This window comes from Triturus cristatus, chromosome 4_2 (genome assembly GCF_964204655.1).
Source record: "Triturus cristatus chromosome 4_2, aTriCri1.1, whole genome shotgun sequence".
NCBI classification, from domain to species: domain Eukaryota; kingdom Metazoa; phylum Chordata; class Amphibia; order Caudata; family Salamandridae; genus Triturus; species Triturus cristatus.
In genome coordinates this window covers 778,595,767-778,622,231 of record NC_140586.1, presented here as the reverse complement: position 1 = coordinate 778,622,231, position 26,465 = coordinate 778,595,767, and the positions used below count along the sequence as shown (strand labels likewise).

Here is a 26,465-nt window from a genome sequence, read left to right as displayed (position 1 = left end):
AGCCTCTCTTCCTCCTGCAGAGTACATCTTCTTGCCCACGCTGTGACCTGGGAAATGTCTGGGAGCCCCAAGAGATTGTCACATACAGGAGACTGGTCGGGCCAGGAGAGGTAGGGGACACGTTTGTACTCAGCAAGGAATGTTCGAGTACTTAAATCTCTGATTTTTTTAAAAATTAAATCCCGGAGGTTTATTTTCCAGTGTAAAAAACACTTAAGCCGCTCTTTTTAATGAATGGATAAACCTTTCCTCTTGAAGCAATATCGTGATCGGAACAATACTCCCTGGGGCGCACAGTTGAAAATGTCCAAAATTAGTTCTTAAGTGTGTTGGATTGCTGAATTTTACTTAGCCCACATGTATAGAAATAGAGAATTTTCATATTCTGCAGCGTACATTGAAATGATGGTTCTGAGACGGACAGTTTGATTGTCTTGAAAATAAATTGCTGCAACATCATTTTGTTTGGAGCTCTGCTGCCCTCTTGTGGGCTCTGTCGGCACTGACATTGGCGCAGCGAATAAGGAAAAGCCGGAGAGCATACATTTTCTTTCGTCTAATTGCTGAACCACAGATATTGTCTCATCTACAGGGTAGGTTATATAATGTTGTGACCCTAAAGCACTGCGTGAAACAGATTAGAGTAATACCAACAAGCAATGGCAATGTAATAGGACTTGCATTTACGTGAGACCTATTGCATTGCAAATAGCAATGCGTGCGGGCGATGAGGCACGAGGGGGGGCAGCTGCGAGAAGGCATCGGACTCTGGGAGGGTGTCACAGGAAGAAAGTAGTCTGTGCTGTGAAGGGGCCAATAGCCGTGGAAGAACACAAATGACTGACATGGCTGTTATGGGGAGGGACTAACAAGCTTAAAAACAATCGGAAGGCAGCATTTAGAACCTAAGCCAATGAAGAAGATGGTCTGGAGAGTGGGTGGAGCTTCCACAAAGCTTCCACACTATAGTGTATACCTCATGCCTCACAAAGCGATGGCAGCGCATTCACGCTGAAACGCTAGGCGAGACCTAAGAAGAAGAAAGTAGTCTGTGCTGTGAAGGGGCCAGTAGCCGTGGAAGGACACAAATGACTGACATGGCTGTTATGGGGAGGGACTAACAAGCTTAAAACCAATCAGAAGGCAGCATTTAGAACCTAAGCCAATGAAGGAGATGGGCCGGAGAGTGGGCGGAGCTTCCACAAAGCTTCCACACTATAGTGTATAATACATGCCTCGCAAAGCGATGAAAGTGCATTCGCGCTTCAACGCTAGGCGAGACCTAAAAATAAGTAATCTTTATCTAACCCAAAACAAGACCAAACGACAAAAATCCACTATACAGTATTAATAATAACACTTTCAAATTGTAGAAATAGTTCAGTTCAAGCAAGTTGTAAATGCGACACTCTTCTCACAAAGTACCTTAGATGCGTCACGCAAAACAAACAAAAGAGTCGCAGGGAAGGTGAGGCGTCAGTTCCTTGCTTCGGGGGAGGGGATGTGTTGGTTCCTTACTACAGCGCAGGGGAGGTGATACGTCGGTTCCTTACCGGAGAGAAGGGGATGCATCGGTTTCTCACTGAGTTCCAGTTACGATGCGACAAGATGGCGCCTCAATGTGATGCCACGGTCCAGTGAGATACGACAAAATGGCGGCATTGATGCAATGTGACAATCCGGTATGATGCGTGCACGTTTGCAGCCCCACTGCAGGTGCTGCGACGAGTTTCTCGGCGATGCGTCGGGCCCCGGTGTGGATGCGGCGCGCTTCTTCCTGGTTGCTCGGCGAGGCGTCTGAACCAAGTTCGGATGCAGCAAGCTTCTTCCCCGAGGTTGGGCGATGCGTTAGGGAAGGGTGCTGATGCGACACGCTTCTTCTCGTTGCGTCTATCATCCTGCTCCCAGCGACAAACCGTCTCTAGAGGTCCTAAACAGCAGCAGGCCCCTCTTTGCAGGTTAGAATTCACAGGAAGGAAATTTAGGTGAGCTGGTGGTGAAGTCTTTGTGTCCCTGAGACTTCAGAACAGGAGGCAAGCTCAGTTTCAAGCCCTTGGAGATCTTTTCTTCAAGCAGGTGACAAAGCAAACAGCAAAGTCCTTCTTCTCCTTTCCTTGGCAGCAAGCAGTCACTGCAGGCCAAACCCAGACAGCAAACAGCACAGGGGCAGTATTCCTCTTCAGAAGATGGATGTGCAATGTTGACCACAGAACGAAATGCTTATGTAGGACTGGCTGTTTGCAAAGACGACCAAAAGTTAAAGAGAGATAGCGACGTGAAGTGACCAAACTTATTTGGACAATATCCTAAGATGAAGCTAAAGGTATAACTTTTATTTGAGACGGTTGTGCATTAAAAAATTCAACATACTGCGCCTGGCACCATGTCTAAAGCCAAAAAAAACAAAGGTGTACACTTGTGCTGCTTCAAAGCCCATACAAAGTTAGAGATAATTCGTAGCAACCATGAACCATAAGAAAATGACCGAACAAGCAAGAATTCATGTCCTCTCAGGTACTTCATCGAGTGCATGTATACTCAGTTTCAGCACTGCTGCTGATATGGGACTGATATCCATCAAGTACAACCGCAATGCACACTTTGAAATAGTAAGTCAATTCCCGTCATTGTTTCACAGACTGGGTAAACTCAAGAACAATGTAGGTGCAACTACAGATCTCAAAGAGGGCATTCGTCCTGTTGCTCAGCACCACCGTCGGATTGCTTTTAATTTACAAGAGGCCATCAACTGAATGGCACTAAAAGTCTTCTCCCGTCTTGACTTCAACAAAGGATACCATCAACTCGAGCTGGAAGAGAAGTGTAGGTACATTACTACTTTTGCAACTCACGTTGGTCTATTCAGATACACAGACTTAGTTTTGGTGTGTCGTCGGCTGCAGAAATCTTTTGGGATGCCATTCACTGATTAATTAAACCTGTCACAAATGCTTTTTTTCTTTTAGTTTAATACAAGCTTTACACAAATGTACAAAATATCTGTTTGTTCAGAGTAAAAAAAAACAGATAATGAAACAGTAATTACAAACCAAGAAAAAGAGGTACTTACAAGAATAGTACTTAATATAAAGAGGAGACAAGTTATACAATAAACTTGTTGAGATACTGTCACAATTCTCCACTTATAAGATTGCCCATTTTGTATTTTGTAAGAAAAAAAAGGGGAAGAAAAAAGGAAGATGAAGAAGAGAGTAAGAAAAAGAGAGAAAAAAGAAGAAAAGGAAAAATAAGAAATTATGTAATAAATATCTGTAAATATATCACATAATACACCGCATATTATATATTGTCTTATTTCATACAGTAACTTCATGTCATATAACAGCTTATCTCACACAGAGGCAATGGTAAATAACTATGTATAATATTAAACAGAAAAGGAAAAAAAAAGTGTTAAGCATGTTAGAAAACCATCGTAGAATCTTTGGAGGGTTTATGCTTCTTGTTTAATTAACCAATGAGCGGAGACCAAAAGAGGTCTTTATTAATCGTCTTTAATGTAGATGTAGCCAATGCTGTATCAAGTCTATGGTGAGAACAAAGAAGATTCCACTAGCTAGTCACATTAACATTTTTGGCATTCTTCCAGTTGGATGCACTAATTTGAAAGGCAATGGCAAGTGACAGCTCCAGAAGTTTACCTAATTTGGAGTGTGCTGGCCCAGAATGTGAGGAACATCCCACAAAGATGCCCTGAATATCAAACGGTCAATTTGTGGAACAAATAGTAGAAATATTTCTACATACATGCAGCCAAAAGGCTGTAATGGGCAGACAGTGAAAAAACGTATGTAGATATGTTACAGGGAGGGTTTTACAACCAACATATATCTGAAACAGATTAATTATATTTATGCAAAGAGATTGGGGTAATATATAACCAATCATAAAAATAATAAAGAGTTTGTGTAGTGCTGGCATTGCATGATGTATGATGTATCTTGTTTCAAATTAAGCCCCAGAACTTGAAATAAAAGGAGTGATGAAGATCAGACTCCCACATTAGTTCAATTTTAGATCTGGAGCGGGAAGGGGTAGTATAATGTGTATATTTATAAATGAATGATGCTTTAAGTGATGACGAAAGCTTGATTGGGTCAGGAGGTGAGGAAGAAATAGGAGATTTCGATTGATTATGAAAATAGTATGCAGAAGAACACCTTTGATAGACTCATTCTTGCTGGCTTAAGCAGAAGAGAGATTACATTTGGTTTGGATTTCCCAAAAAGACAGGGGAGTCACAATAATTGTTTGACTTGAATTATGCCTTTGATCACCCATTGTTTCGAAAAAATAGTACAATTCGAATTTTTTATGGTTTTATTATGCCATATAGGGGATTCCATAAATTCCTGTATCGGAGACATGGGTCGTGGAAGAATACAGGGAGATATTATAGCAGTGTATTTAATAGATGGAGTAAAAAAGCCAGAGGAGGCTTTGAAAAATGTGCTAAAGAATAAAAAGGCAAAGGTGACACACGTGAATCTTCTAGTTTATGCCAAATATTGGTAGGTGAAGAATCAGCATCTCTAAGATTTGCTTTAAAGCAAAAGTGGCACGATATTGTTGAAAATTTCAAAGTTTACACCACCCAGTTCTTTGGGTCTACAAATGGATGCTAACAAAATATGTGTTTTTTCCCATTCCATTAAAATACTCTAAGTGATTTATTTAGTAGCTTAAAAAATTTGAAGGGAAGTTTAATAGGCAACATGGACAGGCAAAAGTTAATGACAGGTAGAAACATTACCTTTATAGTGGCCAACTTTCCACACCAAGACAGACATAGAGGGGACCACTTCTAAGTCATTTGTAGAATCTTATATTGGACATCATCTACATTTATCTGAATTGTCTTTGCTATGGAGGTAGAATATTTAATTCCGAAACACTTGATAAAAATAGGAGACCATATAAGCCGAGTGTCATTAAACATATCCTTCAAACAATACTTATTGAGGGGAAGTACCTGAGATTTAGAAAAATTCAATTTATATCCAGATAGCATAGAATAGGTGGATAAAAGATTATTAAAAACTGGTATTGATGATTCCGGTTCGGAAACAAAAAGATTATTAAAAACTGGTATTGATGATTCCGGTTCGGAAACATAGAGGATCACATCATCAGCATAAGCTGTAAATTTAATCTCAGTGTCTTTATGTTGGAAGCCTTGAAATGAAGGGGAGGTTCGTAGTGTATGCAAAAAAGGTTCCAGGGATATAATAAAAAGTGAAGGAGATAAAGGACATCCCTGTCTGGTACCCCGTAAAAGAGGATAATATGAAGACCCTTGTGCCGATTACGATCCTGTAAAAAAATTCCCCGTACGACTCGTATCCGGTCTTTTTACCGTACGAATCGTACAAGTGCCGTACAAACTGCCAAGTACGATTCGCATGGGAAAAAGTCCATACGAATCGCATTGGGAATTATTCCCCACACGTCCTCGGGTCGGAAAATGTGTCCGACACATCCTCGGACGATTTACCGTACAAATGTGAAAAGTGAAGTCCGACCGCGCTAGTACGATCCATCCCGTGCGTCCGATGTTACAACCGGATGGAAAAAACACCGTCCGCACCGAACTCCCATAGCAACCATGTAGACATGTGCCCGCATACGCGCCCAACACTCCCCCCAGCCCTCCTATGTACGAGTCGAATCCCCACCCGTGTATGTACACCCGTGTATGTACGAGACGTACCCCCACCCCTCAATGTACACTCGTGTATCGTGTATGTATACCCGTGTATGTACACCCGTGTATGTACGAGACGTACCCCCACCCGTGAATGTACACTCGTGTATGTACACCCGTGTATGTACACCCGTGTATGTACGAGACGTACCCCCACCCGTGTATGTACACCCCCGTACGTACGGCCCATACCCCCACCCGCATATGTATGGAGCGTACCCCCACCCCAACCGTGTATGTACGACCCGTACCCTCACCCGCGTATGTATGGAGCGTACCCCCACCCCAACAGTGTATGTACGACCCGTACCCTCACCCGCGTACGTATGGAGCGTACCCCCACCCAAACAGTGTATGTACGGACCGTACCACCACCCCAACCGTGTATGTACGGCCCGTACCCACACCCGCGTATGTATGGAGCGAACCCCCACCCCAACCGTGTATGTACGGCCCGTACCCTCACCCGCGTATGTATGGAGCGTACCCCCACCCCAACCGTGTATGTACGGCTCGTACCCTCACCCGCGTACGTATGGAGCGTACCCCCACCCCAACATTCTAAGTACGGAGCGCACCCCAGGCCCCAACACCAGCACCTTCACCCAACATCACGCATGTACGAGTCGTACCAAGCCAGACACAAGGACAGCACTGTACAACAAAATTGCCGAAGTACACACCGTACACACGCTAAAAACGCACGTACACAACCAGGACAAAGCAAAACAACACAAGAATACACTATTCGAATGGCACAAAGCCACAAAACATGTCCAACAAGCACAAATACAACACATTCACTGACCTGCAACTGCAACCCCCAACGTATGGAGCGTACCCCCACCTCAACAGTGGATGTACGGACCGTACCCCCACCCCAACCGTGTATGTACGGCCCGTACCCACACCCGCGTATGTATGGAGCGAACCCCCACCCCAACCGTGTATATACGGCCCGTACCCTCACCCGCGTATGTATGGAGCGTACCCCCACCCTCACCCGCGTACGTATGGAGCGTACCCCCACCCCAACAGTGTATGTAGGGACCGTACCCCCACCCCAACAGTGTATGTACGGACCGTGCCCCCACCCCAACCGTGTATGTACGGCCCGTACCCACACCCGCGTATGTATGGAGCGAACCCCCACCCCAACCATGTATGTACGGCCCGTACCCTCACCCGCGTACGTATGGAGCGTACCCCCACCCCAACATTCTAAGTACGGAGCGCACCCCAGGCCCCAACACCAGCACCTTCACCCAACATCACGCATGTACGAGTCGTACCAAGCCAGACACAAGGACAGCACTGTACAACAAAATTGCCGAAGTACACACCGTACACACGCTAAAAACGCACGTACACAACCAGGACAAAGCAAAACAACACAAGAATACACTATTCGAATGGCACAAAGCCACAAAACATGTCCAACAAGCACAAATACAACACATTCACTGACCTGCAACTGCCAAAATCCCAAACAGAGGCCCAAAACACAACCACTCCTTATAACACACCCACCCAAAGTTCAAACACAGCCACACCCACCAATGGACCAATAAAAAGGGCCCACAGACACAAACCATGAGCCTTTGCAACAGACTCACTGCTGCCGGACCCCACAGACAACCTACAGCACCATACTTGAACCTTTACTACACCTTACACTTGCACACCTTCACACACCCACCTTCACAAACACCCCCTCATCACATTCACACACACACCTGCACAACCACACCCACACACCCACAACCATCCACACCCACACCCCTCACCATGCCCACTAACAAGAATCCAAAGTTCACTAGCCAAGAGTTGGAGGTCCTTGTCGACGAAATCCTCAGAGTCGAGCCACACCTCTTTGGAACATTGGTCAGACAGACCAGCATTTCCGAAAAAACAGCCATGTGGCAGAGGATTGTCGATGCTGTGAATGCTGTTGCGTCCACCAGAAGAACCAGGCATGAATGCCAAGCCAGGTGGTACGATCTGCGTTGGAGGGTCCGAGCCAAAATGACCGACGAACACAACCAGGCCAACATCACTGGAGGAGGGCCGCCCCGCAGACCCGTACAATACCATCCCTGGGAGGAGAGGGTGATAGCCATACTGCCGGTGGTGTCAGTGGACGGAGTAGAAGGACTCCGAGAGCCGGGTGAGTACACAAACAACTCACCTCACATGGGGGGAACGTCATCCACAACCAAACTCACAATCAGGCACGCAACCACCCCAAGCTATCGCATGACTCAACCACACTCCATGAACACGCACTTGCCACTAGCGCCACCATGCCCCATGCACCCAGCTGGACAATGCCAAGTCACAGGCCACAGAAAACACCAACACAAGACACGGTAAGCCGGATGGCAGGAGTGTGGGCCCCAAAAATCACATAGTGCAACTCAGAAGCAGACAACAATGCCCTCTGCCCATATGGCCTAGGTCACAGCCAGACAAACAGTGTGTCCCCACACAGGAAAGACTTGCCAGCAAATGGCGGACGCCTTGCATTAAGACATGGGGGTGAAGGCACTTTTTGCACATGACAGCAGCTAATGAACAGCCAACACTGTGAAAGAGTGGCAGCACACACCACCACAGCAGCAGCGCAGACACTACACCCAATGGGTTCCTGAAGATCAGAAACAAACTCACATGAACAAGCCAAGGGCCATTCAAAGATCTGCAAAAAGTGTGTGCCTAGGAAGCTGGGCTGAGGTGACAGAGGGTGACACACAGAGGGAGGGAGAGGGGGAGAGAGAGGGAGGGAGACACAGGGAGACGGACAGAGGGAGGAGGCTGACACAGGGAGGGAGGGAGGGAGAGGGGGACAGAGAGGGAGTGAGAAAGGGACACACAGGGAGACCAATTCAGCCTTGTGGGGTGTGGGAATGTCTGCTCGTCAGCAGGTGGACTGCGTGCATGTAGTCAAGGGTGGCCAGTGCCTGAATCCCCCTCTCTTCTCCATGGCAAAACACTGGGCCATGTCTCAACCTGTGCACGAGCACAACGCCAGCTACCTGCATTATATAAGTGTGTGGAACAACTCCATGTGCCCACGTACAGTGCAACACGGAAGGCGCCAATGCATGGCTCGCCACACCTGCTCACTCCACTGCTGACTGCAGTCACAATTGACGCAGCAAGTAAGACTGTGCCACACATAGGTAAAGTCTCAAAAGCTGTGGCCAAGGGACATACCCATGCACAAGTGCACTGTGAGTGGAATGCAAGACATATCCAAATTCCCAGAGGAAATGTGCCAACTTAGAAACGAATGAAACATGGATGTTGCATGGAACAAAATTAAAATTTTCTCTCTCACACACAGGTCAACGTCGTGGATCACCCCCCAACACTGGGGGGGAAGACTCACAGGACCCGGCTCTGTGGGATGACGGACCCACCGGCAGCGACGACTCTCACCACTCTGTGGACGACCCCGACCAACCTGGCCCCTCTGGTGTCCAACCACCTGCAGCACCTGCATCAGGTACAACTGGGCCAACCACCACCCCCACTCCTGCCACATCCCAGGAGACACCCAGGATCACTGCCCCACCACCCCAACGCAGCCAGGCTGACCAGGAGGAACACGGTGTACCGGGCACCCAAGAGGAGGCAGGCGACAACGCTAATGCCCACAAGGGCAGGCCAGGTGCAAGTGGGCAGGGGTGGTGAGAGTGGAGGACGGCGGAGGCGCGAGCCTGACCAGTTGGCTGCGGAACCGGTATATTCCCATGTCAGAAACATCCTGGACACATACCGGCAGGACACCACGGGCATGGCCCAGATTGTGTCCATCCTCGAGGAGATCAAGACCCAGCAGGCCCAGCAACATGCCTGTCTACTGCGACACCAAGGGCGGATGGAGGACAGACAGGCTGAGCTCGTGACGGTGTTCACAGGAATTCACAGTACACTCCGTCGGATAGCCGACAACATGGGCAACCCTCCCTGTGCCACCAGGCCAAGAACATCACCACCCACAGGGAGGGATCAGGAGGAGGAGGAGACATCCGACGGAGCATCCCAAACATCGTCACGGCCTGCTTCTGAGGGTTCCCACAGGAGGGCGGGTCATCCACGGAAAAGACCGTGAGGGTCGGCGCAACAGCACCATCTCCCAGGACACCTGGCCTGGCACCTGGCCCACTGGACCAACAGCAGCACATCAGCAAAAGACATTCTCTGCCACATGGACTTGCTGGTCACTGTCTGACCAATGTTGACAAAGACTGTGTCATGGACTCTGAGGATTTCCAATGGCAAGGACACCAACTCCCTTAGTGAACTTTGGATTCCACACACCCGGAAAGCCCCTCATGTCATACCCCCCCCACGTACCCCAACAAAAATAAAAAGTTACACGATAAAGAGATGATGCCTACATTTTGCATTATTACCTTACATGTGTCTTGTTAAGTCTAACCATGCCTGAGTTCTCATATGACTTCAACCATCCACACCCTGGGGCCTGAGTCTGGCACAGGACACACATGGGTCACAATGTATTAGGCAACACAGACATGGAGCACCATACACACCCGTGATGGGCCCAACCAGCTGAGGGGGTGGCCGCACAACCGTGCCGACAGACATATTGAGTACAGCGACAGCCATGCGCAGAGGTCAGGGATCATGTGGAGTGTCCTGGGGGGCACCCAGGTATGTGTGGACAGGTGGCAGAACCATGTCCTGCAAGCTTGAGTCAGGTGGATGCAGAGAATGGTGGCCTGGCCAACGTTGGATGCATGGGGATGGCACATGTCACAATACCCACACAGTCATGGACATCATGCACAATACACAGTCTAATCCCACACAAACAGCTTGCATCTTGCTACTCGACACATAGACACATAGCCACTATCACGGAAAACCATGCCAGACATGCCGTATGCACCGTGGCAACACACCAGCATTGACGGAGAATAGGCACCTTGGAGGCATAGGGACACCTTTATTATTCATGTATTCGGGAATGCAGAGGCAACTCGGAGTACACATACACAGGTCATGTGGAGTAACATGTGGGTCCAACACTGGAACCCCCCTTCTGCAGCACAAATGCGTGATAGCCATAGAACTGGCACGCAAGTGTCGGCTAACAGCTAAACACCCCCTGCTGCTCACGGAGAGGCTGCCATACACCTCTGATGTGGAAGTCCCACACCATGTCAAGCCAATGCAAACCGTATGTGTTCGAGGGCAGTGTTACACACATTGATGCCATCATCACAATCCACTATCCCATCACAGATGACTGTCAACAAGTCTGACCATCTATTCAGGTGGACCCAGCTACATGTCATGTGTCCCATGGTGATGCGACATGTCTGCAGAGGAACCAAACATCGACAGGGGCAGTGTGCACACATCGTAAACAACTGCCACACCCAATACACCCCTGATGCATCCCTTACCCTAAGGAGACTTCCAAACTTGTCCGTGCGTGTAACGCTGAGTCAGCACACGATGACGTGTCCATGAGGAATAGCAGTACCACAACAATGCAACCAGCAGACGGCATGCGCAAGTACCTGGGGATGAGAGACACACAAGAAGTCAGCCCCAAAAAGCACAGCCACTTGCATGTGCATGTACTCGACACATGTAAGGATGACAACATGATAGGTCACAATTATGACTGGGGAAATACACTCATCACTGGCACCATCACTCCAGTGACACATCCACACACACCTCTGACTCACGTGGCATACATGCAGATGGACACACACATCGCAACACATGCCACACGGGGACCAATGCGTGCACACTCAGACACTGGTACTCACCACTAAGCAAAGAAGTCGCGTATGAGCCGACTCCGGATGTCCTCTTGCGGAACCACATCCTCCACATCACTAGCCCCATTGCCAAGCCCTTCGTCCTCCACGGGTGGATGGTTCTGATCATCTTGATCCAGGATGAGTGGCACAGCTTTCTCAACTGCCATGTTGTGCAGCATGCAGCAGTTGAACATGCTCTGGGACATGCCACCAACATGAGCTATGGTATATTGAAAGGTACCCGTGGCAAGAAAATGTAGGGCTGCCATTACCTTCAGCTTGGGTGTCAGTGCCGTAGGATACCTGTGCAGCGGTTGCAGGTGTGGTGCCAGCCTTGCCGTCAACTCCTCAATCAACGGTTGGGGGAAGCGGTAGCACCGTATACAGCCATCCTCCCGCATGTCAGCCAAGTCCGGAATTGGTCGGGGAAGAGGCGGCGCTCTGCAGTAATTTGGAAGTGACAAGGAAGAGTGAGTGCACTACAACAACAATTTATTTGGACTGAGCACATGTTAATCTGTCAATACACATATGCTACATACGGAGTCAGGTATGTGCCACATGCCCTGGACACGTATGGCTGCCAGGTGACACTCCTACCAAGACCCAGCTACACATGGAGATTGTGAACCTCCACATGCCATAGCATGGGATTAGCTGTGTCCCAGTGTAAGTGAACAGCCAGACGCAACACAGGAGTGACATACATCAACACATCAGCAGAAGTAGGATGTCGATTTCAGAGACAGGTAGCGGAACACTAGAGCCACAGGTCACATGACATCACACTAGGACAGCCCACACACCTTGCCAATAAGGTGTACATGTAATGACTCACCACACATACATTGAGAGGATGCAGACATGTCCTTGTTACGCTACTCCGTGTCCCATGCATACATACGCACCTCACATCCGATACCACATGTGGCCTGGTGTGCGTAACAGTGTGCCATGTCCATCTACACACAGACACATGTTGGTTGTTGCAACAGCTGATGCTTTTGAGGGAGCACCAACATCAAGCTAATGGGAACACACCACACATACATGACATAGATACATCGTGCACCGTGGGTAGTCACATGTCTGGTGTGGTAACCCCTGTAGCGGGCATCAGGGGACACTTGCGTGTGTTGTTGACTGTGCCATGCCAGTGATGCTCATCCCAAGTGTGCAGTACGACATGCACACATGTCAAAGGAGTTAAGGGCATGCCTGGCACATATTGCACCGTCACACATAACATCTGTACACATCTCATCATACATCTATTGCCTTCTCGACTCAGGAGTAATGTGCCACATCACAGCCTTTCACACCTGTGCCCCACACATGTAGGACTGCCCAGACAATGCCTTGATGTCCATCCATGGACAAGTATGTCAGCTCTATTCCTTCCTGTGTGCTGCCTGTCACCACTGTGATGTGTGAAAGGCACCGTACATTCGCTCAGAGGGCCTGTGTACGTTCCCTATCACTATGGGAGTGCTACCGTATGCGTACCCATAGTGATAGTGAGCGTACGCATGCGTGTACGGTCCGTATCACTATGGGTACGCATACGCGAGCACACCCATAGTGATAGTGAGCGTACAGGCGTGTGTACGGGCCGTATCACTATGGGTACGCATATGCGAGCACACCCATAGTGATAGTGAGCGTACAGGCGTGTGTACGGTCCGTATCACTATGGGTACGCATACGCGAGCACACCCATAGTGATAGTGAGCGTACAGGCGTATGTACGGTCCGTATCACTATGGGTACGCATACGCGAGAACACCCATAGTGATAGTGAGCGTACAGGCGTGTGTACGGTCCGTATCACTATGGGTACGCATACGCGAGCACACCCATAGTGATAGTGAGCGTACAGGCGTGTGTACGGGCCGTATCACTATGGGTACGCATACGCGAGCACACCCATAGTGATAGTGAGCGTACAGGCGTGTGTACGGGCCGTATCACTATGGGTACGCATACGCGAGCACACCCATAGTGATAGTGAGCGTACAGGCGTGTGTACGGTCCGTATCACTATGGGTACGCATACGCGAGCACACCCATAGTGATAGTGAGCGTACAGGCGTGTGTACGGGCCGTATCACTATGGGTACGCATATGCGAGCACACCCATAGTGATACGGACAGTACACACGCCTGTACGCTCACTATCACTATGGGTGTGCTCGCGTATGCGTACCCATAGTGATACAGACCGTACACACGCCTGTACGGGCCATTGCTATGCATTTGGGGTGCCCCAGGGCCCCGGAACGCACCGTACCTGTGTGTGAAACTCCAAATTACATAGGGGACACATGAGGGACAAGTATAAAGGCCTACATGCATGCTGGTTGTCATGGAGACCAAATTTAAAGTATGAATTGTTTTCTGCAGGTGCACAGCAGAAGTCAGTTTGAATGAATCTACTTTGTTGCAATGTGGTTCTGGAGTTGACATCATGCTCAAGAAAAAAAACAATTAAAACCCACTGACTGTGCTAGGTTTGAAGGGATTGGAGGAAACATAGGATGCAAATGTGAGTGACCAATCACTCTGTACTCCTGTGCATGAAACAGGCCAGCAAGGCAGATATAAGGCAGCCAGGTCCCATGAGGGAGCACTTGCCTGCACATCTTTGGATTCTACGACCCAGCTGCTGCTCCTGATTCCCTGGAAACATGTCAAGGTCTGTGGAGAGGGCACAGCCTTTCACCCTGGAGGAGAACCTGGCATTGCTGGATGTGATCCTCCCACAGTACCCCCTGCTGTATGGGCAACCAGGGTATCAGGTGAGTGCAGAGTCTACTAGCACAGACAGTGTCCCTTTTTTGTGACTGTGACTTCTGGCATTGTGTCCAGGTGTGACACACATGCAATGTACTGTAGGGGGTGTCCCAGGGGGGGGGAATGCCTGATGTCTCCCAGCCAGAGCATGCTGTGGTGCATGTCTGCCGTCATCACTTGCATTGTGTTTACTGTGACAATCACTGCATGATGCATGCCACATTCTGCCTGTCTTATCCTCCTGGGAATGTAGCCTCTACAGTCCTCATGTTATTATGTGGTCAGCCCAGTGTGACAGGTGACTGTACCCACAGATGTGTGTTAGTTCTGTGTACCTGTGCTGAGAGTGTCCACATGATGTGTTCGTACCCTGGACATCGGTGTGTGTGTAAGTCCCCTGTCATGTGGGTGGGTGCATATGTGGAGTGTAGCACCCGGGCTGCATGAGGGATGGATATACCCTGCCCATCTGATGTGAGCAGGGAGCAGTGCTGTGTGTCTGACGTGCAGAGCCAGCCCCACACCTGTGAGCCCCCCCGTCTAGTGGCACATGTGCAGAGTGAGGTTTGTCGCTGCATTTGGCAATGGCAGGTGAATGTCCTGTGCCTGTGTGTGTCTGTGTACTCTGCTGAGGTAGCGTCAGTGGCCTGAGGCATGTGACTGCTTAGAGGTGCTGCACATAATCCTGGTGTAGCTTGTGATGCACAGTGTGAGCCTGGATCATTGATTGTGTCGTTGCCCTCATTCCACCTGTGTACTTTCAATGGCACGTACTGCTTTTGCCCTTCCCCAGAGGATCATGTCCCTATGACAAAGGTGCAATGCGTTGGATGCATACTATGCCTTGTTGTAAACAGCAAATTTGTTCTAATATGTGTCTCTGTGACATGTGCCAGGTGTATTGATGTAGTGTCACTTGTTTATCCTCACAGGTAGGCGCCTCTGCCAAGAAGCAGATCTGGATGAACGCCGTCAGTGCCGTGAGGAGGACGGAGGGTCGCACGCGGCGCCTGGCCCAGGAGAGAAAACGCGGGCAGGATATCCGGTGCTGGACACGGAGGATCGCACGGGTCCTGCTGGGGGACTCACCTGAGACCCATAAGAACCGTGGGCGCCGCCGTCTGACCCACATCCACAAGCGTGTGCTGGCGGTGGTCTTTCCAGACTTGGACAGGCGCTTACAGGAGAAGCAGCAGCAGGAAGGGGGTAGGTACATGTGTGTTTGTTGTGTGTCACCAGCATTTGTAAGTGCACAGTTGCATGGATACACTGCCAGGGTTTAAAGGTGCTGTGCAGATCCGGTTACCCACAGTATAGCGGTGCTCTCTTGCCTCCCTTCCCCTCCTTGCAATGTGTTCCCTGGTCTGTGTGTAGTCACTCCTTCACAAGGTTATCTAGGCTGGCACTTTATCCACGTGAACAATGCCTGTAGCATCATGTGTGGGGGTGGTGTGTTACAGGTTTTGGGACCTTGCCTGTGCCCTGTCCAGTTCAGTACTTGTGGGTTCCATTTCAGTTGGCACTGATGCTGAGTCCAGACATGGGAGTTAGTCTCTCAAGTGTCATGCCTTACAGCACGCATGTCCTATGTTGTGGCCTGTGACATGATGTGCATGGGTGTGCGATACGCATGGTGCAGGGATGGTGGCGTGTGTTGCAGTCATTCCCATTCAGGACCATGGAGTTGTGTGGCCACTACTGTCCCCTGGGGCATATTTTCCTAGGTGTCATGTGTGTCATCACAAGATGTGGACACTCTCAGTGTCTACAACATAGGTTGTGCTCTGTGCCATTGTCCCCTGGCACCATGTATATTGACGTAAAATGTAGTACAAGTGTCCACTGTACAGCCTGACCTGATTTTCCTTGTTCATACTCACGGTGGCCAGTGCCTGTGTGTCTTGTTACAATCATCTGATGATGAACTTTTGTACATGATTATTTGTACAGGCGCACCTTGGGTATTTTGTGTCCAATCTTGCATTTATCCAGCCCATGTGTATTTCACCCAGACTAAGAGATGTAAGTGCTTCCTGTGTCTCAACAAATTGTCTCATGTAGGTGGTGGTTGGTGCGGGCAAAGCCTACATGTCAAAACCTGATATCTCCTTGCTAGGTCTGGCCAGTGTGTGATGTTTGTATGGACATACACTCAAGGTGCAGTGAGCCAGTCATGGTGGGCATGTTTTCAGTATTACCTATGCAGCATGTGCCTCAAGTTCATGGATATGGTCCCTGCTCATCCCTATTTTCGGCAACGCTGTGTGGTGCAGATGCAGTGCTGGATTGTCCCCAGAGCCTGGCTCCTCTGTCAAAATCAATTTCATGTCATTTGCTATTGTGTCATGCTCTCCATTGTTTTTCAGTGGCATGGTGGGTCAACCAACTGTGTGTTGCATGCCCTACATATGTATCTTGTTTTGTAGATGTTACTCATCTTTCTTTTCAGGCTATGCACTGTAACCTATGTAGATTGGACTCATGTGACATATGTATACAGGTGTATGATTAATTGCTGTCTCTTCACCTTGCCCACAGCATCGTCGGGGGACACGGAGGGAGACATCAGCACAGACGGAGCGGAGGGACCGAGCACCAGTGCCAGCGGTGACATCTTGGCTGGCACATCGAATGGAACTGAGGCGGAGGAGAGTGAGGCCGAGGACCTGTCCAGTGCCACCACAGAATATGAAGCTGACGGGTCCGAGGATGAGCTCTCCGAGTGGGCGGAGGCTGCACCAGGAGCTGACAGCGGCACAACATCTCTCCCCGCCCCCTCCATTGCCATCAGCCACCTCCCACTTGCTCGTGTCCCTTCCCAGCGTGCCCGGTCACCACATGTCTCCTTCCTGCCAGGCACCGCACCCCCTGCCCCTGTCTCCACTGCTGCCGCCAATGCCGAGTCTGTGGACCTCCAGCGGCAGTTGCAGGTTGGTCAGGCTGCGATGCTTAATGTCCTCCATGACCACAGCCAAGTGCTGAACAACATGGAGGCATACTTGGAGGGCATTTTCTCATCGCAGGCTGACCAACGCAACTTGCTGAGGTCTATTGACTCGACACTGACTGCAGCAGTGGGTCTCCTGCAGCGCTTCGTCCAACCCCCTACCCCTGACCCATCCACACTTCCCACTCCCATGCCTGTCCCACACACACCCAGACGTCAGCATGCACCCACCACAACAGACACAGGCACCACACCAGCAGGGAAGGTCAAACGCACACCTCCTGGCACGCACACACAGGGTGAAGTAGGCACACCCACTGGGTCGGGGGGCAAACGTAAGACACGCAGCCAGAGTGGGAGTCCGCATTCCACCAAATCCACTCCCTCCAAATCCCCTCCCCTCAGCTCTCCTGGCCACATATCCAGCAAAGACTCCTTCATGGCCGCTCTGTCCCTGAGCCCCACAGTGACACCACCCCGCAAGCGGTCAAGGGAGTCTCCCCCCTGTCCACACCCTCCCCCAGTGGTGCTGCGACCCATCCCTCTGACCCCCCCCCTCCTTGGGGCCTGTGGTTCCTTCGGGTGCAGGGGAGTCGCTGGAGGACCTTGCTAAGGTGTGCAGCGACATCCTGGCCTCCGCCTTTGGCGCTGCCCCACCCCCTGTGGTGGAGTACTCCATCCCTGCACCCACGACGCCTACCCTTCGCCCTCATGTCCCTGCGGTGCCTGGTCCTTCCCCCCCACATGATGCCCCCCCCCCTCTGGAAGACAAAGGAGTCTGACTGTGCAGGCAAGCTAGGGGACACGCGTCCCACTGTGTCCCCCACCTGGATTTGAACTTTGGATTGCCCTATGGGCATTGTACATTTTGAACTTTCAAGGGACAAACAGATTTTTGGATGCTGAATAAAGCAATTTCATTTTCCTTAGTACACTACTGTCTGTCTGGTATTGCTGTGCGTGGACCTGCTCCATTATTTTGGGTGGTGATAATGTGTTGGGTGTGTGGGAATTGTAGTCTAGTGCTGGTCATAGGGTGGATCCTGGTATCTGTGTGCCATCACAAGCTGTTAGCTACATCGCTTTGTTCATGTAAGCAGTTACTGCATGGTGACATCGTCCCAAGGTGTGTTCCTTCCTCTGTGTAACCTGACATCTTCCCTGCAGGGTCATTCCAATATGTGGTGCTGAGCTGTGTCTACATTGGCTGGGTGTGTGACGGACTCGTTAGACTTGGGCCATGCATGCTGAGCGATGTCTCCACCTGCATCATTCGTGGCGTCCTTGGTGGTCACTGTACTTGTGTATGTAGACTGTTGTCATGAGTTCATGTGGACATGTTTTCTTTTCGGCGCTATGCATGTGTATACTCCCAGCCTCGCACACATGTGGTACATGTACTGCAGGATCGTTGTGCACCTGACTGACATTTGTGGCCATTGGATCTGTGAGTACTCCACCCTTTTCTTTGCAGGGGCACTGCTGTGAGTGTTAGGCACCCACCCCTCCTGTGTCTGGGCACTGCTGGGAGGACTCTGCACACACCCCTCCTGTGTCTGGGCACTGCTGGGAGGACTCTGCACACACCCCTCCTGTGTCTGGGCACTGCTGGGAGGACTCTGCCCACACCCCTCTTATGACTGGGCACTGCTGGGAGTGTTAGGCACCCACCCCTCCTGTGTCTGGGCACTGCTGAGAGGACTCTGCACACACCCCTCTTATGACTGGGTACTGCTGGGAGGACTCTGCACACACCCCTCCTGTGTCTGGGCACTGCTGGGAGGACTCTGCACACACCCCTCCTGTGTCTGGGCACTGCTGGGAGGACTCTGCACACACCCCTTCTGTGTCTGGGCACTGCTGGGAGGACTCTGCACACACCCCTCTTATGACTGGGCACTGCTGGGAGTGTTAGGCACCCACCCCTCCTGTGTCTGGGCACTGCTGGGAGGACTCTGCACACACCCCTCTTATGACTGGGCACTGCTGGGAGGACTCTGCACACACCCCTCTTATGACTGGGTACTGCTGGGAGGACTCTGCACACACCCCTCCTGTGTCTGGGCACTGCTGGGAGGACTCTGCACACACCCCTCCTGTGTCTGGGCACTGCTGGGAGGACTCTGCACACACCCCTCCTGTGTCTGGGCACTGCTGGGAGGACTCTGCACACACCCCTCTTATGACTGGGCACTGCTGGGAGTGTTAGGCACCCACCCCTCCTGTGTCTGGGCACTGCTGGGAGGACTCTGCACACACCCCTCTTATGACTGGGCACTGCTGGGAGGACTCTGCACACACCCCTCCTGTGTCTGGGCACTGCTGGGAGGACTCTGCACACACCCCTCCTGTGTCTGGGCACTGCTGGGAGGACTCTGCACCCACCCCTCCTGTGTCTGGGCACTGCTGGGAGGACTCTGCACACACCCCTCCTGTGTCTGGGCACTGCTGGGAGGACTCTGCACACACCCCTCCTGTGTCTGGGCACTGCTGGGAGGACTCTGCACACACCCCTCTTATGACTGGGCACTGCTGGGAGTGTTAGGCACCCACCCCTCCTGTGTCTGGGCACTGCTGGGAGGACTCTGCACACACCCCTCTTATGACTGGGCACTGCTAGGAGGACTCTGCACACACCCCTCCTGTGTCTGGGCACTGCTGGGAGGACTCTGCACACACCCCTCCTGTGTCTGGGCACTGCTGGGAGGACTCTGCACACACTCCTCTTATGACTGGGCACTGCTGGGAGTGTTAGGCACCCACCCCTCCTGTGTCTGGGCACTGCTGAGAGGACTCTGCACACACCCCTCTTATGACTGGGCACTGCTGGGAGGACTCTGCACACACCCCTCCTGTGTGTGGGCACTGCTGGGAGGACTCTGCACACACCCCTCCTGTGTCTGGGCGCTGCAGGGAGGACTCTGCACACACCCCTCCTGTGTCTGGGCACTGCTGGGAGGACTCTGCACACACCCCTCTTATGACTGTGCACTGCTGGGAGTGTTAGGCACCCACCCCTCCTGTGTCTGGGCACTGCTGGGAGGACTCTGCACACACCCCTCCTGTGTCTGGGCACTGCTGGGAGGACTCTGCACACACCCCTCTTATGACGGGGCACTGCTGGGAGGACTCTGCACACACCCCTCCTGTGTCTGGGCACTGCTGGGAGGACTCTGCACACACCCCTCCTGTGTCTGGGCACTGCTGGGAGGACTCTGCACCCAACCCTCCTATTTCAGGATATGTACGCTTAGAACATACACGGGTGTGGGTTCGCTCCATGCATACGCGGGTGGGGGTACGGTCCGTACATACACGGTTGGGGTGGGGGTACGCTCCATACATACGCGGGTGAGGGTACGGGTCGTACATACACGGTTGGGGTGGGGGTACGCTCCATGCATACGGGGTGGGGTTACGGTCCGTACGTACACTGTTGGCATGGGGGGGACGCTCCATACATACGCGGGTGAGGGTACGGGTCGTACATACATGGTTGGGGTGGGGGTACGCTCCATGCATACGCGGGAGAGGGTACAGGTCGTACATACACTGTTGGGGTGGGGGTACGCTCCATGCATACGGGGGTGGTGTTACGGTCCGTACGTACACTGTTGGGGTGGGGGTACGCTCCATGCATACGCGGGTGGGGGTACGGTCCGTACATACACTGTTGGGGTGGGGGGTATGCTCCATACATACAGGCATGGGCGTCCGCAGGGGGGGGAGAAGGAGGGGCGCTTGCCCCCCCTGGAGTGCTCCTCCTTGCCCCCCCTGCGGCCACCCATGCTTTTACGGACGCCTTTTGTCCGTAATTACAGGCCCTGCAGGGAGCAGAGCTGTTCCCTGCCAGAGGCCTCAACTCCCTGATCGGGCGCCTCACACTCCTCCTCGCAGCCCCTCCCGCCCATTGTCATTCTGTCTGTGGCTGATTATCACAAACAGAATGACAATGGCCAGTTTGAGCTGCGCGCCACAAGCACGAGTGGTTAGGTCTGGACACAAAGACCTCCTTTTAACACAGTGTAGCTTGAGAGCAAGGGGTCTTCTGAATGAAGTTCTGGGGGGGGTCGATGCATTATTCTCCCAAGTCAAAAATTGAGGTTGCGCCATAGCCCGGATTTCAGATCCAACCAAAACGTACACAGACTTGTGTCAATAACATATCTATCTGCCAGTATGCACCCTATCATGTCTGGCAGGACATGCCGACCCTGTGTTTCACTGCCTCATATCCCCCTGCACCCCACTCCCCACTGCCTCATATCCCCCTGTACCCCACTCCCCGCGCTCAGGGCCGGCTCTAGGGCGGTGCGACCGGTGCCACCGCCCCGGGTGCTGACTTTGTGTAGGGGGCGCTAATATGATTTTAAAAGCACCTGCTTCTTTCCTGGACTCCTAGAAATTTTCAGCCACCAATAAAAATGTCTAAATGACTGCAGTGATTAATGCACTTCTTAGAGAGGGAGAGATCGAAGTTTTGTGTAATGGAAGTTTCTACTCATCCTAAGGTAGCGCAGAGGGTTACTATGCTTGCTGCAAAGAACGTGCAGCTCACAAAGTGCGTATAATGTAATGTAAATAGGTCAGTGGGTCACACTTTTGTCAGAGAGACCATATTGTTGATAACTCTTTATGAGTTAAAATCCTAATGTGGAACAGTGAGCAAGTAACTGTTATGAAAGATGCATGCAAACTGTAGGGTATGGGCTAGAGCGTTATGATTTCCCCCCAGCTTTTCATTATCCTAATGTGGCAAAATGGGTTACTTTGGGTAGAAATCAATTCTTATTAATAAAGGGAACCCCCCATCCATGGTGCTAGGTTTTAAATTCTAGGTTTCTGATTCTCCTGGCCAAGCCCTCTTAAACTATCCTGCCTACCTGTACGGATGACCTGTGACTCCTACACCTTCTTGTCCTCTCTCTTATGTAACATTTCCTATGCACTGATTTACACACTTATGATTGATTGTCTCTATGTAATCTGTGTAATGTAAAGTGTTCTGACACCTTACACGGATAGGAGCGGCGCTATAAAATGAATTAAATGCACCTGAGACTGAATGGTTACGGAGGCTTGAGGGGCGCTGTGAAAGGATGGTTATGAAGAACCTGTAGTGGAGGTGGTCATTGGGGGTGCCAAAAAGCATTGTCGGACTGGGCGCCACGAGCGCTTAAGTCGGCCCTGCCCGCGCTTACTGCCTTATACCCCTCTGTACCCCACACCTCGCGCTAACTGCCACAAGATATCCCTCTGTACCCCATACCTTGCGCTAACTGCCACAACATATCCCTCTGTACCCCGCACCTTGTGCGCACTGCCACAACATATCCCTCTGTACCCCGCACATCATGCTCACTGCCACATATGCCTCTGTATCCCACTCCTCACACTCACTGCCTGATCGCTCATTTTACCCTGCCATTCATCTTCTACGTGTTCTCTCCCCTTCCACTCGTTCTACCTCTGTTCACCCCCTTACTTCTTTTAGTGCCTTACATCTTTCTCAATATCTCTACTTCTTTTCCTCTTCAGTAACATCTGTGGCACATCTCTGCACTTCCATTATATCAACGCACCCCTCTACCTCACCTGTCTACCTCAGTCTTTATTATTCCCTCTTCCTCAGCTGTCTCTACATGTCTATGACACACCTCTCCCTCTCTCTACCTGGCCCCCTCAAGTTCTACGACTGCGTTATTCTCCCCTCTCCAGCTTTGATTTACCTGTCTCTGCTCCTGAATCTTTTTCTTCTACACCTCACTTCTTTGTCTACCCTTCACCCCTCGCTACCCTTCTGTTTGCCTTACTACGGTCTTTACCCGACCCACCTTTCAGTGCCTCTTCCCATTTCGCCTCACTCCCTCACAGCGCTCTCCTAGCATGCATCTGTTTCTCCCCTCACCACCATGCCTGCCTCTACCCCTCCTTATCTTTCTAACCAGCCCAACTTTCTACCTTCCTGTTATTCCTGGTAGCGATCCTTTCATTTCACCCCTCCGGTTGTATTACCTACGCATTCAAATTGAGTAGGTCATTGCTGTGCTCCCAACCAGACATCGAGACCCAGTCCCCTAGCCTCTCAACATGCCCAGATATAACAACAAGCATTGGCATAGCCAATCAGTCTCGCCTTTGGGACCTGGTGCAAAACTAAATACTTATACTGCCGGCATCATACTTACCCAGCGCCAAGACGCCTCGGCAAAAGTGAGCTATATAAGTTCTTCAGTCAGTGAGTCAGTCATAAGGTCCCAAAGGCGAGACATATTGGCTATGCCAATGCTTGTTTTTCTCAGGTTGGCCTGAACATTACCCGATCCTGATTGTCTGCCATTTTAGCCCCGCCCCTATTGATTAACATTAGCCACGCCCCTTCATTTGCCAGGTTCGCCCCCCCCTGGAAAAATTTCTGCGGACGCCCATGCATACGGGGGTGGTGTTACGGTCCGTACGTACACTGTTGGGGTGGGGGTACGCTCCATGCATACGGGGGGTGTTATGGTCCAAACGTACACTGTTGTGGTGGGGGTACGCTCCATGCATACGCGGGTGGGGGTACAGTCCGTACGTACACTGTTGGGGTGGGGGGTACGCTTCATACATACGGGGGTGAGGGTACGGGTCATACATACACTGTTGGGGTGGGGGTACGCTCCATGCATACGCGGGTGAGGGTACGGGTCGTACATACACGGTTGGGGTGGGGGTACGCTCCATGCATACGCGGGTGAGGGTACGGGTCGTACATACACTGTTGGGGTGGGGGTACGCTCCATGCATACGCGGGTGAGGGTACGGGTCGTACATACACGGTTGGTGTTGGAGTATGCTCCATGCATACGCGGGTGAGGGTACGGGTCGTACATACACTGTTGGGGTGGGGGTATGCTCCATGCATACGGGGTGTGGGTACGGTCCGTACGTACATTATTGGCATGGGGGGAACGCTCCATGCATACGGGGGTGGGGGTACGGTCCGTACATATCCGTACCCACGCTGTGGAATGCTTGTGCGGGCCGTACCCAGGCCTTTGCCACGTGGGTACAGCCGTCCCGCCATTGTTGGGGTGACATAGGTGTGGGCGTGGTATGACTCGTACCCACGCTCTTAAGGCGTGGGTACGGGTCGTACCTGTATTGTTGTGTTACCGGTTTGCGTCGTCAACCACTTCCGTTGTGGCGGACGCTGGCTTTGCTGGACACGCCCCCACCCCCTCATAGTGACCAGGGCCTGGGGGTCAGGTATGTCCAGGGCATGTGTGCTGTGTGACTTTGATGGGGGTTTTGTGGCCTGCCCCTGCTCCTGCCCCCCCTTTCCCCCCTCCCTTTGTTGTTCTGACTTTCTGCGGCATCTGCGTCGTAACCTGTAGAGGAGGTCGACTGCTATGAGGGCCGGGATGACACGTAGGTTCGGGTCCATGTCTGTCCATCGCGTGCAGGTACTCCTTGTTCGCGTCGTCCTGATTTCCCAATTTTTTTTGGCTGCCGGAAAATATTCTCCGTGCGGGATGACGTCGGTGCGAATCATACTTCCTGGTTCGTGAATGGCAGGCTGCGTGCGTCCCGACGTCACGTCGGCGCTTTCCCGGATCACATTTGTATGTATATATTCGTCGGTCGGTGTTTTGTACGATTCGTACGGAAATAGTATTTCCGTGCGAATCGTACTTCCAAGTTTGTATCTTGTTACGACCGGGTACGCGTCCGACGGTTCGTACCCGGTTTTTACAGGATCGTAATTGGCACCTTTATGCCATTTAAAAAACACAGATGTCATCCAAGAAGAATACAATATAGCTAGGCTTTCCTGTTTTCAGTTTCTATTTTTGGTAAATTCTGGTGGTATTTTTTCAGTGTTTTCCAGTGATTTCCATACCTCAAAAAAACAGTGCTTTTCAGTGTTTACTCATTTTCGCGCCATAAGAAACAAATGAAACAGTGTTTTGCCGGTGTTTATGGAATGCTTTGCTTTTATGATTGATTTTTCAATTTTTCTTCAGAAATTGTATACTGCTCTACATTTCAGAAGCTTAATACAGTCATTAAAAAAATTCCATTGTCCTTTGATTCTGTAGCTCAGATTTAACAAGCATTTGCAATGCAATAGGTCTCACATTTATGCGAGTTTAAGCTATTGGCATTGTAAATGACAAAGCCTTTTATTTATGTTTTAAAAACAAAAACTAAAATAAAAGGCATTGTTATTTGCAATGTCAATAGCGTAAATGCAAGACCTATTGCAAATGCTTGGTTAAAATGAAAGCGTGAATTGGTCACTCAGCAAGTGTTTGTCAATAAATATACGTAGAGAACTTTTTTTTAATGCTGTTATGAAATTGCAGTCTCCCTGTTGAATCCGCTGCCAGGAACGCAGCTCACAAGACACTAGTGTGGGCTCTACATACATACCTCTTTTGCCTCATGGGTGGAAGGATGCAGCCTATGTGGTCACTGGGATACTCTTCGCTGGACACTTTGTCACACATCTTGTCGCCATCACGGTGGACCCCGCAGACCCCAATGTCCTGGCCAAGAAAAGTTACAGCCGCCCTATGCCGGTTCTGGACCGCTCCAAGCACAAGCACGTCATTCAAAACCTTCACTGCTACCTGTGCCAAGTCGACGTGGGGCCTAGGGCCAAGCACTGTAGCGCCTGCACCAAGTGCCTCTCCGACTTCGACCGCCACAGCAAGTGGCTGAATAATTGTGTGGGAGGAAAGAACTACTGGTTTTTCTTCAGCGCGGTGGGGTCTGCCGTCCTTGGAGTCTTTCTCTTGACGATGGTTGTCATCTACGTCTTCATCCAGTACTTCGTGAACCCGGCGGACCTCCGCACAGCGCCGCAGTTTGAGGGAGTGACCTCAAACACTACTTGGTTAGTCTTTCTTCCGGCTGCTCCAGTTGAGACGACTGCAGCAGGAATTCTGGCCATAGCAATTATCACTGTGATATTGGGCATCATACCTATTTTGCTGCTTGGACACTTGCTGGTATTCCATCCAGAGGCGCAACTAGAGTCAAATTTCAGGGGGGAGGGGCTAGGAAAATATTTGGGGGGGGGCTGATTATTCAAGCAAAAGGCAGAGTGGAGCGGCAGGGGCTCTAAGCAGGGGTGAAAACCATAAAAGCCTCATTAACAAGCCAAAGGTCTTTTAAAGACCTGTGAAGTACTCGGGTGCGGCTG

The 26,465-nt window shown here is 50.9% G+C and overlaps 1 protein-coding gene across 1 annotated transcript in view; it reads left to right on the top strand.

Annotated features, from left to right (window-relative positions):
• The first annotated feature begins 2,465 nt into the window (after window positions 1-2,465).
• The window catches only part of LOC146835027 (palmitoyltransferase ZDHHC11-like), a 43,739-nt gene continuing 19,739 nt past the window's right edge, over window positions 2,466-26,465 (top strand). Inside the window, exons 1-2 of the mRNA XM_085599955.1 lie at window positions 2,466-2,609; window positions 25,648-26,272. Coding sequence (XP_085456081.1) covers window positions 2,466-2,609; window positions 25,648-26,272 — 769 coding nt within the window. The remainder of the gene's footprint in view (window positions 2,610-25,647; window positions 26,273-26,465) is intronic.